Below are 15312 nucleotides of genomic sequence, written 5' to 3' on the forward strand. Positions count from 1 at the left end.
GAACAGCGCCCCCTGTTGGTACATACATAGGGACAGAGCCAGGGACGGACATTGCTTGCTGTTCCTTGGAGTGGCTGCACCACTCAAAAATAGCAGATCTACAGTTTTGAACACAGGACTTTTACTTGTAAGAGTGTATTGTTTCTTTTACAAAACACCTGAATACCTCTTCAATGTCACTCTTCCACCACTGAAGAAAATAACATGTATATAGAACTACTACATAACAATTCAGATGGGGTCACTGGGGTGATATGAGCAAAGAGGAGACGATTGAACGCCTGGTGATGCGTCACCAACCACTAGATGGAGCCAAAGAGCCATTTGGAAGGACAGAGTGGTGCATGGCAGCAGATGCCAATGATACTAATGCTAATGGATCCTTATTGACTAAACGGAGGGGGTCAATACATATAGCACCAAGAGAAAATACTGTCAGGGAAATAAATAAAAATAAGGTCAGAAAAATGTATAATAGAATTGTAATGAATAGATGACATTTTCCAAGCACTAATTTGGTTTAAATGAGCAGGAAGAAAGGGGTGGAAAAAAAGAGAATAGGGCAGAGATTATATCATAATTGTCAGTTGGAAACCTTGTATGAATAAAATAACTTCTGTTCTAAGGGATCCAATGTAGTTATTATTTAGTAATAAACTCATAAACTATTATTTAGTCGTAAACTACCAATGTAATCCTTTTCATTGGTAAAGGTTTATGAAACAAATGTTGATGACTAAGTAGGGCATTCATTTACGAAAATATGGAGATACAAGGTCTCTGTCAGGTGGAAACCTCATATGTCCAAAACTATTACTTTTCAGGATTCAAATGAAATAAATGGCAAAAGTAGCAGATCTACAAGATACACAATGTATGTGTGTGTGTGTGTGTGTGTGTGTGTGTGTGTGTGTGAGTGTGTGTGAGTGTGAGTGTGTGTGTGAGTGTGTGTGTGTGTGAGTGTGTGTGTGTGTGTGTGAGTGTGAGTCTGAGTGTGTGTGTGTGTGTGTGTGTGTGTGTGTGAGTGTGAGTGTGTGTGTGTGTGTGTGTGAGTGTGAGTGTGAGTGTGTGTGTGTGTGTGTGTGTGTGTGTGTGAGTGTGAGTGTGTGTGTGTGTGTGAGTGTGAGTGTGAGTCTGAGTGTGTGTGTGTGTGTGTGTGTGTGTGTGTGTGTGTGTGTGTGTGTGTGTGTGTGTGTGTGAGTGTGAGTGTGTGTGAGTGTGAGTGTGAGTCTGAGTGTGTGTGTGTGTGTGTGTGTGTGTGTGTGTGTGTGACTGCATGTTGTGCAGCCCTGAGGTGCAGCAGAGCAGGGCAGGAAGGGGCGGGGCCACTCACCGATCTGACAGGAAGAGACGTCGACACTTCCTCTGAGCAGATCTCCCAGAGGGCTGTTCTCTGTCATCTCCTGCAAAACAACACAAACAACACAGTCCACTTTGTAAAACCTGCTGTCCCGTTGTGGTAGGAAGACGTGTTCAGTTATTACTGAGAGATAGATAGAAGACTAGATAAGGAACAATTTACAATGTAGGCATTTAGCAGACGCTCTTAATCCAGAGCGACTTACATTAAGCAAGAACAAAAAGGCATGGGAATACATCACATCACATATATAAAATGCATTTATCATGAAACATGCGTAATCTAAGAACGTAACTAGAACATAATGACACTATACATATAAACTATACATATATACTATACTATGCTATACATATGTACTATGAAGTGCTATGACTACATACAATGCAATTCTAGTGCTGTCTACATGACATGCTATAAGTCTGTTTCAAATGTTTTCTAAGTCTAAAAAGTGCTATCTAAGGGGGTAGGGTAAGTGCTATGGGAACGAACGAGCATGTTGGATTGTAACGGTCCTTCTGACAAAGTGGCCCAATTTGCCCAAATCAACTGCACGCTGTGCTAACGCGTTGGTTTTGAAAGTGGGAGCTGCCATGGGGGGGGGGGGGGGGGGGGGGGTAGCCTAAATATTTTGGTTGAGAACCACTACATAAATGCAGAGGACACATTTCAGTTCAAATTAACCTCAACGGGGAGTGCGGGACTAAACTGTTATGATTAAATGCTTGACATTGACGCTCACCGATCTGTCGGGCTCCACCAGTGAAGGACTGATCTCCTCCACGTAGTTGGCAGGAAACCACAGCTGCTTCTTGCCTCCACAGTCACCCTTCCACCTGAGACCACAGCACAGCAGAGGGGTGGGGAGGGTGGGTTAGGTGGAGAGTGGGTTTGAAATGTGATGCTAACTAATCCTGAGACCACAGAGCACAGCAGAGAGGGGGTGCAGTACTTAGTTTAGACAGTTTTTGGTTTAGACTAGTGATTGGTTAGACCAGTCATTAGTCCTATACAACTACAACCTATCTCAAACCCTCACCCTAAACCTAACCTCCCACGGGGGGGCAGCACACCTAAACCTATAACCTTAACCCATGTCTAACCAATGACTAGTCTAAACTAACTAACTAATCCTGAGACCACAGCAGAGAGGATGCGTTTGAAATGTGACGCTAACCGATCATTATTGGAGAGCAAAAAAAAAGTCTGCACATTGGATCATGCTCCGAAGTTTAAAATGTATTGCAGAGAAGAAAACCAACCGGATGCGCACAGGAGATTAAAATGTCTTAAAAAGGTAAATTTATCAGTGGGAGTATAGACAGGAGAAGACAGAATAAACAGGATCTCAGCATCAAATTTCTCTTTCGGGTCTTGTGCTAAAAAGTGTGGGTACCACTACACCATTGGACGTTACGTTTCAAGCCTGATGAGAGAGCTGGAATTTGCAGAAGATTGGTCCACATTGATGCCTGTCACTCACCATCCTCCCTCCTGATTGGTCTACATTGGTGCCTGTCACTCACCATCCTCCTCCTATTGGTCTACATTGGTGCCTGTCACTCACCATCCTCCCTCCTGTTTGTCCACAGTAGAGATGACAGCGTTCTTGGTGAATGAGAGCTCGTCATCCCGCTGTGCTTTGTACTCGTACATCGCTTTCACCGTGCACTGGGGAGTGAAGGGTTAATGTTTAAGACAAGCACACAAAAAGGCTCCGAGCTACAGGATTATACACACAGCTTTCAATTAGCGACAAGGCAACTTAAAGTTATTTGTCACAAGGCGGAACCGACTAACGCACCTACCAATTCACACGTGCCTACCAATGAACCCAACTCACGGGCAACACTCATGGACACACACTGCCGTATACAATGGACGGACACTCACCTTGAAGGTAGGCATCTGATTGGCCTCTACATAGAAGCCTGGATTCCTCCCCTCATACAGAGAGCCATAGTCTGGTTCCTGTAGGACAGACGACAGCTTGGACTTAAAGGAGGTAGAATACAATACAAAGGGGGCAGAATACAATGTTCAACGGTTCTAGTTTACAAGCTCAAAACGCGTCGAAGCTGTGCAACTTTTCTTTACGAAGACTAAAAAGCCAACATGAAATGCATTTTCAATTCATAAAGTTCCAATGCTCAATGACAGAATTGCAATTAGATCATTAATCGCAATTATTTGAGTGACAATTAAATTGGTACAAGTAAGATGTCATAACCCTGCCTGCCCTGTAGCCCGTAGTGCCCTATAGCCTGTAGTGCGTTCCACTCACAGCAGTGCCGATCTTCTCCAGCGTGTCCTCGTTGATGGGGTAGCGCAGCTTCATCTTGCGGTACAGCGGGTGCTTCTCGTAGTAGCTGATGAGATCCACCAGGCTGTCGAACTCCGACGTGCCCAGAACCACTGTCTGACCCTCCTGCTGGACGCGACAGTGCTTGATCTTACCCTCCGCCCTGTGAAGAAGACGGCACACGATAACGCCACATGTCTTTATGTTGCACACTGCTTAGGTATTCGGTAACATGGAAATGGAAAATACGGCGCAGAAAATATGCACATCATCTTCGTGGCCAATTTTAGGGACTTCGTGGATGGACTTCAACACGCATTTGATTAGAAGAAATGTTATATTTTTGGGGGGGCTTTTCTGCCTTTATTTGAGATAGGACAGTAGGGTGACAGGAAAGGGGGAGCGAGATGGGGAGTGACACGCAGCAAAAGGCCGTCGGGATCGGGACTGGAATCCCTAATGTATTCCATTACTAAACAGCTCATTTAGAGAGACAGACAGACAGACAGACAGCGGTAATCACCTGAATGAGATGGCGAAGGAGCTGGGTTCCGTCCTCTTCCTGACGAGGAAGGCTCCGTCACGTGGAACCCTCATTAGCATGTTCTCAGCATGGCTCCTGGACAGGTTGGCATGGTACCACCTATTGACACAGACACAGCACATCAGTCCAGATGGCCCAGTTCATGGTACCACCTATTGACACAAACACAGGAGTCTGCGGGTCGGCATATTCTGACAGACGGATGCCATCCATTATTCATGCTCGATCTGCAGCCTCCTTCGAAACGGTCAATATCCCTTCCTCCCTTCTCATGAGCTCAACAGATCTGTAACCACTTCCAACCAGAGCCGTCGTGATTCATATCACACGAGTTATGACATTTTACTTGTATAAGATAATCGTCGTTACAATTGGAACATTATGGATACAAAATTACATTTCTGCTTGGCTTTTAGGCTTCGTAAAGAAAAGATGACACGGGGCAGATGTGACAAATAACTTTTTTAACATTATACGAATGGTGGAAATAGCTGATCTACAAGCTCAAAGCACGTTTTGGGCTTGTGCAGTAGATTGTGCTAATTCCGCTATTTATTTATGTTTGAAAATATATGAACATTTTTCAACATGAAAATGGTGATTAGGAATATTATGCAAAAATAATTATCTCAAATAATTGCGATTAGGTGATTATGTCATAAATTGTGACAGGCCTACTCATGAACTGGACACATCTTTAACCACTTCCAACCAGATGTCCCTAGTTTGGTCATTATTATAGCCAGAAGATTTATCCAAAGTAGTGGAAAAGGCTGTATTACTGTATATTGCCACAATGTGCTGCGATGCTGCTGTGCATTGTTGAGCTTGTAGAATGTATTTTTTTCACCATTTGTTGTACAACAATGTTTATAGGTCATGAAGGGGCCATGACATCCTAGGCTGATTTTGTAGTTGTGTTAAACAGTTCAGGTTAGAAACTACAGCAGATTAATACATGATGAGCTAGTAAGCGTCACGTCTGCAGCAAATAAAATGAATAATGGGTGTGTTAGATTTAGTGACAATGTGCAAGCATAGACAGTAGTCAATAATCAATATAGTAGCATATTGTCCATAACTGTAGTCCCAGTTTCTCGGAAGGTGGCATAACCTTTTCCATAAAAAGCAAGGCTTTTGCACACCTACCTACAGGCGACAGGTGCGTAGGAGAGAGAGGGTACGATGCCCAAAAATTAAAAAGGAAAAAAAAACACCCGCACACTGTCTTCAAATGCAGTGACCAACTTTTAGCCTGATGAAGGCCGCATAGGCCGAAAAGTTGCCGTTTCCCCTGAATAAACGTTGGTCACTGCATTTGAAGACGGCATAACCTTTCCACCAATTCCAGTTCATTTCCCAATCAATTTGTCTGATTGGCTTGGCAGCAGATGTGAACCGGAAACACATATGAAGGAACCAATCAAAACAAGAGGTTCGGGACACTAGGACTACATGTATGCACACAGCTGATAGATCTAAACCCGTTGCTATTAAAAATGATTATCTGCAGCTGTGCTGCTTACATCAACATATTATAACATAAAGGTCAGACTCACGCAGCCTGCCATTCTGTTTTGTTTTTTTTACCTGCTGTAGCCGTAACTTGAACTGGGAAAACAAACCACAAAAATCACAGGGATGAGCTGGAGACAGTGGAGGGGACAAAGCTGGAAATACTTCTGAATGAGAACTGCCATAAACACAACATTTTATGAGTCGAGCATTTTAACTCCATTTTAACACCATTGACTTCGGCGCTGCAACTTATTTGCCCCCGGATATAAAATATATATCCGGCGGCAAATATATATTAAAAAGATGTCAAAAGACGGTCTTGGCAGTCAGTAAACAGTAAAGTAAACAACTGGGGAAAAAGGGTAAAAGGGCGGTGTTCAAATGTATCTGGGTAACACGCCAACACCAACACGTTCACACTGCTTCACACTCACTCCTTGCTCTCGTGGGCGTTGGTCTGAGGCACCGGCTCCGTCAGCTTCATCTCAAACTCGTTGCAACGCAGCGCCACCTGCTGGTAGTGGGTGATGAGGGCAAAGAGCGTGTCGAACACCAGGTTGTCCGTCAGGTAGAACTTGGGGCTGCCGGCCTCCTGGCGAGAGTGGATGCGACAGTGCTGGACCCGCCCGGACCGCCTGGAGCGTTGGAGAGGAGTGGGACGTTAAAGACGGAAGCAAGAACTACAATTTACAATTTAGGCATTTAGCAGACGCTCTTAATCCAGAGCGACTTACATTAAGCAAGAGCAAAAAAGCATGGGAATACATCACATAAAAAGCATTCATCATGAAACATGCGTAAGCTAAGAACGTAACAGTGGAATATCTATATAATGAAACTATACATATATACTATACTATGCTATACATGATATGTACTATGACGTGCTATGACTACATACAATGCAAATAGTGCTGTCTACATAACATGCTATAAGTCTGTATCAAATGCTATCTAAGTCTACAGAAATGCTATCTAAGGAGGTAGGGTAAGTGCTATGGGCCATGATGGAGTCTGAAAAGGTGGGTTTTCAGACTACGGCGGAAGATTGGGAGTGATGCTGCAGTTCTGACTGCAATGGGAACTAAACAAAATAAATATGATCTAATCCAGTGGTTCTCAAACGTTTTAGGAGAAGAGTTTTACGGCTATAGCAGTGATTCTCAACCATTTTAATTTCTAACCTATCTAAACCCCCCATTTAAATGGCATTTATATCTCTGGGACCCCAATTTATATCGTTGTACAATCAATGTTAATTTAACTCTGAGAGCGTATGAATGAAATGGATTCATCCATTTGGTTCCATTCGTACATTCTCAGAGTAACAGACGCATAAGGGTCCATTTGGGTCCAACTATCGATCATTTAGCTGGGGACCCCCTGGGACTCCCTCAAGGACCCCTGGGGATCCCAGGACCCCCCTTTGGGAACCACTGATGTAATCTATGTAGCATCTAGACAAAGTTTATCGTCGCTGTCGGCAGAAAACAGTTTTGGACATGACAGACGATATTCTTTATCGTGCAGCCTGCTGTTCATTAGTTCATTAGTTCATAGGCAATCAGCAGATGCTCTAACGAAGCAGCGTGCCTTGTTTAGGAGTTATGGAGTGCCATTGCGAACCATTGCACTGTTACTGTTAGTTTTAAACACAGCTGCCCTCCATTAAGCAGACCTGTACAGTACATGGCGTGTGAAGCCAGCAGGGACACTGATTTGCTTTCAGATAACCCGACTCGCGCAGAGCCGATGCATTAGCAGATAGAACGAGATCAGATCAACGACCACGACCACATTCAATCAATGAGAATGTTGTCAGTATCGACTGATTGATCGGACATGGTAGTCTGTCACTGTCCCATTTCGCACAGGGCTCTCTGCTGAGCAAGACCCAGGGCAAACAACAAAACAACCTTTAGGTCAACATGTTATGTTATATAGGGCCCATTACATGTTAACATGTAGCAGAAGAACACAGTTCTTATATGAAGCAATGGAAGATTTTACTATGGGATTTCCAATACAAAATAAAAATCACACTCGTGTGAGATCATCACATACCGGCCAATCACAATTGCCGTCTTCAATTTTTTTGCCCTCACTACGTATTTATCCTCAATATGTACTTTGCTCAGCCAATCAAAATCATCACTATGGGGTGATCAGCCAATCATTGCTAAAATTCACACGGACACACAAAGCTGGGCATAGGCCGGGGCTATAGTGCCTGGTGATGTCAGGACTTGGGTACTATTATAGACCATGTGTGCTATTGTACCAGAAAGACAGCGTGTAGTCGCCCACGAAGGTCTCGCTCTCTCGGACCAGGAAGGACCCGTCGGGCGCTCCGGTCTCCAGGCAGTACTCCGACAGCAGCCTCTCTGCTATCTGCCTGCCGTCCCGCCCTGCGCCCAGCTTCCCATGGAACCACTTCTCTGTGATATGCTGGTCCATGCCGTTGGACACCTGAGGACCATGAGAAGAGAGAGAGAGAGAGAGAGGACCATGAGAGGAGAGAGAGAGAGACAGGACCATGAGAGGAGATAGAGAGAGAGAGGACCATGAGAGGAGATAGAGAGAGACAGGACCATGAGAGGAGAGAGAGAGAGACAGGACCATGAGAGGAGAGAGAGAGAGAGAGACAGGACCATGAGAGGAGAGAGAGAGAGACAGGACCATGAGAGGAGAGAGAGAGAGAGAGACAGGACCATGAGAGGAGAGAGAGAGAGACAGGACCATGAGAGGAGAGAGAGAGAGACAGGACCATGAGAGGAGAGAGAGAGAGAGAGGACCATGAGAGGAGAGAGAGAGAGACAGGACCATGAGAGGAGAGAGAGAGGGAGAGAGACAGGACCATGAGAGAGAGAGAGAGGACCATGAGAGGAGAGAGAGAGAGACAGGACCATGAGAGGAGAGAGAGAGGGAGAGAGACAGGACCATGAGAGAGAGAGAGAGAGACAGGACCATGAGAGGAGAGAGAGAGAGACAGGACCATGAGAGGAGAGAGAGAGAGAGAGGACCATGAGAGGAGAGAGAGAGAGACAGGACCATGAGAGGAGAGAGAGAGAGGGAGAGAGACAGGACCATGAGAGAGAGAGAGAGGACCATGAGAGGAGAGAGAGAGAGACAGGACCATGAGAGGAGAGAGAGAGGGAGAGAGACAGGACCATGAGAGGAGAGAGAGAGAGACAGGACCATGAGAGGAGAGGAGAGAGAGAGAGAGACAGGACCATGAGAGAGAGAGAGAGAGAGAGAGACAGGACCATGAGAGGAGATAGAGAGAGAGACAGGACCATGAGAGGAGAGAGAGAGAGACAGGACCATGAGAGAGAGAGAGAGAGAGAGACAGGACCATGAGAGGAGAGAGAGAGAGGACCATGAGAGGAGAGAGAGAGAGACAGGACCATGAGAGGAGAGAGAGAGAGAGAGAGAGAGAGAGACACAGGACCATGATAGGAGAGAGAGAGACAGCTGTCCTTCAACTTCTTAAAGTGCTCATAGTCTCATTTCCCCGAGTCATGCGTTTAAGGCGGCAGCACTCATGCAGTTTGCAGCTTTGTAAGGTGCCGAGTGGCTTCCCCACCTCTCTGTGCTCCTCCTCATCATCGTTGCCCTGGTTACTGGAGGTCTCCTCCGAGTAGTAGATCTTAGTGCTGGTCAGGACGAAGAAATGAGGGTACCACTCCTGTTAGGAAGAGACGGGAGACACAGGAGTTTGATACGAGTCATCAATTTTGTATGTATGGCACAGGACAAACCAATCACACTCATGTATGGCACAGGACAAACCAATCACACTCAGCTACAAACATCAAGTTTGCTTTGTTGCCTCACGTCACTGGCTTCCATTGAAAATGAAAGGTAGACTGTATCTTTGCATCTGCCCGTGTGAACGCACCATAACTCTGTAAGTATTATTATGAATTAAAAATGTAAAGCGTGGCGGTGTGGCGGTTGCCTACATGGTTGATTGGGTCTTCCAGGTACAGGATTCCATTTTTAATGGAGTTGCTGATGTCGTTCTCAGAGTAGGGGGTGGAGGTGGACACCTCCTCATAGGCACTGCCTTCTGCAAGCTTCTTGTGCTGTGGAAGATAGGAGCAGAAATGTGTTCTTATGCTGTGGAAGATAGGAGCAGAAATGTGTTCTTATGCTGTGGAAGATAGGAGCAGAAATGTGAGGGAGTTGAGCGTTTTCTTTCGAACATTGAAAATAATTCTTAGCTTGTAGAATTGTAGATATTCTATTTTTGAATATTTGAACTTTTATTTATTTATTATTAACTGCTCTGGGGAAGGCCGTTGCCGAAACACGTAAGCGTTCTCAATAAAATATGAGAAATTGCATCTGGAGCTAGTCTTGCATCTTTTATTTTGGAGTGCCAACGTTTCTACTTTGGTGGTTTATGAGTCAAGTTAAAGGACCACTTCACCACTTTTCAACCTATCTTCATATGTGTGGGTGTGGGCAGTTCAGAAACCGTCCTCCAGTGACATCATCGATGGGGAATACAAGCTAATAGAAACTGCAGGCTTTCTAGTCCTGAAAAGTTGCAACGTGAAAATGAAAGCCATCGTTCTCACGATAATGAAAATCTATGTAAAATCTTTGTAAAAAAATCTTAAATCTTAAAAAATGATGATGTCACTGGAGGACGGTTTCTAATTTGCCCACAGCCCTCCTATGAGACACAGACTGAGTAGAAAAAAGTGCCATTTTATCATGACTAATTATATGAAGGATAGTTTGAAAAGTGGTGAAGTGGTCCTTTAAGTAAAACAATTGCTGAAAATAGGTGGTAAAGGAGTCAAAAAAAGGAATTAAAAAAATAAATAAATGCCCAAACCAAAACTCTGAAAAGCCATATCCCATGACTGGTCAGGTAGAAAACATAATTGTACATTAGTACCCTGACCATGACTGGTCAGGTAGAAAACATAATTGTACATTAGTACCCTGACCATGACTGGTCAGGTAGAAAACATAATTGTACATCAGTACCCTGACCATGACTGGTCAGGTAGAAAACATAATTGTACATTAGTACCCTGACCATGACTGGTCAGGTAGAAAACATAATTGTACATCAGTACCCTGACCATGACTGGTCAGGTAGAAAACATAATTGTACATCAGTACCCTGACCATGACTGGTCAGGTAGAAAACATAATTGTACATTAGTACCCTGACCATGACTGGTCAGGTAGAAAACATAATTGTACATTAGTACCCTGACCATGACTGGTCAGGTAGAAAACATAATTGTACATTAGTACCCTGACCATGACTGGTCAGGTAGAAAACATAATTGTACATTAGTACCCTGACCATGACTGGTCAGGTAGAAAACATAATTGTACATCAGTACCCTGACCATGACTGGTCAGGTAGAAAACATAATTGTACATTAGTACCCTGACCATGACGTTACCTTAATGAGAATCTTTCTCTTGAGCTGGTTGGGCGAGGGCAGGCCGTCGGCCGAGATGTCCACAGCCTTGGTCAGCAGCATGTCCCCAAACACCTTCTTGAAGTTGGTGGCCATGCTCCTCTGCTGCACCACGCTGCAGTGGTCCTCGATGGACAGGATGACGGGGAAGCTGACGGGGTAACAAACACAATTTAAAGACCTCGTGAAATGAAAGATTTCGTGTCACGTTGTGACGCATTGTAAGCTTGCGGATCGGCTATTTTTGGTGAATGTTCCCCCCAGAATAGGGTAGATAAACGTTAAATATAAAGTTACATTTTAGATCTGTCCTAATGGAAACAGGTATTCGCTGAGGTTTTCCTCGTGACACACTGTACAGTATGTTAGTGGGGGAGATTTACATATTTACGTAGTGTTATATGACATAGATCTAAGGTTCTATAAAGTAACTCAGGAGTGCCGTGGATGGAATATATCTGAATATTAATTATTATTACTAGTATTAGTATTTGTAGTAGTAGTATTAGTATTTTCCCCATAGAAAATGACTCGTTATTGTAAAAACAAGATACCAGCGGAAGAGGGACAACGCTTGTCCCGTGCACTGCTCGGATCAAGAAAAAATATATATTTAGTTTCTTTTCATAACCCGATACATTGTTTTTTGTATTGTCCCTGTCAAATAAAGCTCAAAATAACTTTTTTCTTTTTAATAATACGAATATAAATGTTCATTTTTTCCCCATATTCGAGGAATATTCAAAGTTTGATTATTCGTTTACCAGTTTTTCCACACACGCACGCCCACAAACAAAACTAAAGTAAAAGTCTAGTCAGAACAGGATTACATACTCAGAAGTGACGAAGGCGTGCTCTTTGATGGTGGTGAGGACGTCATAGAACTTGATCTTTGTTGTGAGGGTGTGTCCGTGGTAGATGACTGGCATCTGATCTGGGCCATCCCAGCAGTCCACTGGAAGTGACACACACACATTTAAATGCTTTATTCCAGTCCACAGGTTAGTTTATACATTGTGTTGTTTTCTGGAAGGGCAAACAGAATTCGCGAGACAAATAAAGGTCTCCCCCTCCCTATCACCTTAAAATCCCAAACACAAACAATTCATCGTATCTGGAGCTACGATTAAAACATATATGAAGAAAATCCATTTATAAAAAAAGGTATTTTAGTGCACCAGTCACTTCATTTGGATCCAATGAATAAGCTGTATATCCTCAGTGTTCATTTACAGGTCAATTTTTCTGTATATAGTTCAATTAAACAGTGAGTGTGGATATTCCTGGGCAAAGGAAAACAAGCTTACATCATCTTCATGGGACAAGGTGAACCTTTGACACGCTTTATGAATAGAAACCTGTCGGTCAAGGGTTTGCACGTGCGTGTCTGTGTTTAGGTGTTTTTGAGAGTGCGTGTGCGTGTGTGTGCGCATGCGTGTGTTTACTCACGCTCGATGCAGCGGCAGCCCATCCTTAGACAGCGTGAGTACGCCTCCAGGGACGACTCACTGGAAAACTGGTCTCCCGTCAGGTAGCTAAAAATAAGCACGCAACGTCAAAAACACACACACACACACACACACACACACACACACACACACACACACAGCGTTATTAACTTCTATTATACTAGGGATCGGTTTAGAGAACATTTAGTTCTTGTTTAAAGAGTTCTAGTTCATTTTTACACTCTAGAGTTCAGTAAACAATCAGGAGTTTGCTGTGGAACACACATGTACGCGCGCACGCGCGCGCACACACACACACACACACACACACACACACACACACACACACACACACAGGCGGTGCTGTAGCACAACCGCGAGTATGTCATATCAAAAGGGGGGGTTCTTTCTCTTTGTCAACTAGAGTAAACAATCATTTCTCATTCTGCCGGACAATTCAAACTTTAATCAAAGCAACATGGAAGCTTTCATTGCTCCCCCTGCAACGAGTATTGTTTCACAGGCAGCGGAGAAAGTTATCATTTCAAACTGCCTTTCACACACTTTTCAATGGGAGGAAAAAGACATTTTCCTGCAGAATACGAGGCCAAGCTTTCATGGTACAAGGTTGATTGTTAAATAATACACTTTTATCTGATGTGCACCGGCTTGACAACTTCAGGACAAAGGCCCATGTGACCTGTGGCGTGGTGCCATATCAGGGGGGAAGGAACGTCCCCATGGCCTAACTGAACCAAACTTTGGGGGAAATTTGGTCCATTTTAACTTTGGTGGAACCTTTGGGCCGGCCGTAGATGGCTGGGTTCACCCAGTCTAAATGTGTCCCTGGGCAGGACATGTAACCCCTAAAGCCTAAAGGGTTCACCCAGTCTACATGTGTCCCTGGGCAGGACATGTAACCCCTAAAGGCCGTTTCTAACGGGCGAATATTGACGCGGGTGCTCTCGCTTGGATCAGCGGGGATCGTGCCGCGGTCTCACGTGGAGACACGCAGTGTGGGGAAAAAAAGCTGACCATAATCCAGTTCTTGCCGCCCCCCCTGTGGGCGCATGCATGAAACGAGCGCGAGAATGTCACGGGACCGCCCCGTAAAAAACACCACTTCATCCTTACGTGTTGTGCGAGGAGGAGATCCAGTAGTGGGACAGGGGGTTGTTCATGTCTTCAGGACACACCTGGTCCACGGACGAGTCCATGATGTTGTTCTCTTTGGAGAACAGGTAGGTCATCAGCTGGACGCCAAGGAAACAAGAGTGTGTGTGTGATTGTTATGGGTCGATGGCGAGACATCTCTACAGCATAAAAACAGCTACTGCACAAGTCAGTGGGTTCTCAAAGTGGGGTCTCCCCAACAAGATGAGGAACAGTTTTAACATTTGATAGTTTCACTATCCGAAAATAGTTGTTCTACAAGCCTGCAAATTACTTTTCAGAATGTTTGAGAGCTACTGGGTTTCCAGACAGGAGTGGGAGAGAGAGAGACAGACAGACAGACAGGAGGAGATGGGTTTGTTTCAGGTCGATGGCCAGACATTTATAAAGCAGCTACTGCATAAGTAATGGAGTTGTTTTCCCACTCTACCTGGATACGTTTACTAAAATATATAAGCAATTTTCTAGATCAGAAGCAATCACTGACGGAAAACATAATGTAACGTATAGAACAGGGGAGTGCAGCTTGGAATGAGATCAGATTCTGCTGACAGTAATTACCGACACAGTAAAGAAGAACATCTCTATACATACAGTATATAGTTATAATAATGCGCACATCATCGTGTAAAATAAAATATAATGCAGCCCTAACCCCTAATACAGGTAGGGTCTTTTAAAACGGATTTTAAACCCGGTTTCCTGCACAGGTGCTGACATTTTTTGCATTGAGCTAACGGTCAGGGGACTGCTCGAATGTTGGCCTGATGGTCAGGATTCAATTTATCCCCCTATAAATGTAATCCTGACCATCAGGCCAAAATTAATGTGAGGTGAGACATGACCTTTGACGTGATTGTATTAACAATGTAGTGTGACATACGGATCGGACAAAACTATCTTTTATTCATTCAAAGAAGCTACATAGTGCCGCTTTAACACCAGCATTTAATCTCACAGACTTTCAAGCATCACAAGTTCACAATGCGACGCATTGATCACTCTTTTTCGGCATGCGACACCGCCATACGAGATCATTTATTTAGGCAGCAGTACATAGGCCTTGGGCACAGCACCAATTCCAGCACGTATACAGTTTGCCTGGCACCTGCTTCCTCTCTCTCTCAAAGTCCACCACATACTGCAGCTTCAGGGGTCGACCACAAAAACCATCCTCTGCTTCCTGCAGAAGTCACAGTCAATAACCTCTCTATGGGCGTGGGAGGAGACCCTCGCGTCAGGGCTGCGGTCAAGACAATCCATGAAAATTGTCAGTAATGCATCTCTCCCTCCCACCGACCGGCAAGAAAGTTTTTCCATGAGTCAGCGTAAAACAACGCGCGGGGGACGGACGGACGCGTTACATAAGAAAGATTTGCAAAACAAGCAGGTTGATCTAGCACCAGTGAACGGAAGGTGAGAGAGAGAAAGAGAGAACCCTAATCCACCCACCACCCCTATTTTGGGATCTATACAAGCTCAAAACGTCTCTTTGTGCTGTGGTTCGAGTTTGC

General features: G+C 44.4%; 1 protein-coding gene across 2 annotated transcripts in view; it reads right to left on the reverse strand.

Moving 5' to 3' along the window:
* The window catches only part of plcg1 (phospholipase C, gamma 1), a 57630-nt gene that overhangs the window by 18926 nt on the left and 23392 nt on the right, over window positions 1–15312 (reverse strand). Inside the window, exons 11-25 of one of the 2 annotated variants that reach the window (XM_080763720.1) lie at window positions 13760–13878; window positions 12627–12712; window positions 12012–12132; window positions 11160–11328; window positions 9690–9812; window positions 9311–9412; window positions 8006–8193; window positions 6159–6359; window positions 5797–5817; window positions 4186–4305; window positions 3645–3825; window positions 3254–3331; window positions 2928–3031; window positions 2103–2196; window positions 1334–1403 (exon numbers count right to left, since the gene is read on the reverse strand). In XM_080763720.1, coding sequence (XP_080619846.1) covers window positions 1334–1403; window positions 2103–2196; window positions 2928–3031; window positions 3254–3331; window positions 3645–3825; window positions 4186–4305; window positions 5797–5817; window positions 6159–6359; window positions 8006–8193; window positions 9311–9412; window positions 9690–9812; window positions 11160–11328; window positions 12012–12132; window positions 12627–12712; window positions 13760–13878 — 1777 coding nt within the window. The remainder of the gene's footprint in view (window positions 1–1333; window positions 1404–2102; window positions 2197–2927; window positions 3032–3253; window positions 3332–3644; window positions 3826–4185; window positions 4306–5796; window positions 5818–6158; window positions 6360–8005; window positions 8194–9310; window positions 9413–9689; window positions 9813–11159; window positions 11329–12011; window positions 12133–12626; window positions 12713–13759; window positions 13879–15312) is intronic. The other variant, XM_080763721.1, reaches the window with a different exon arrangement.

This window comes from Protomyctophum bolini (genome assembly GCF_963924005.1).
Source record: "Protomyctophum bolini genome assembly, chromosome: 5".
Taxonomy (NCBI): domain Eukaryota; kingdom Metazoa; phylum Chordata; class Actinopteri; order Myctophiformes; family Myctophidae; genus Protomyctophum; species Protomyctophum bolini.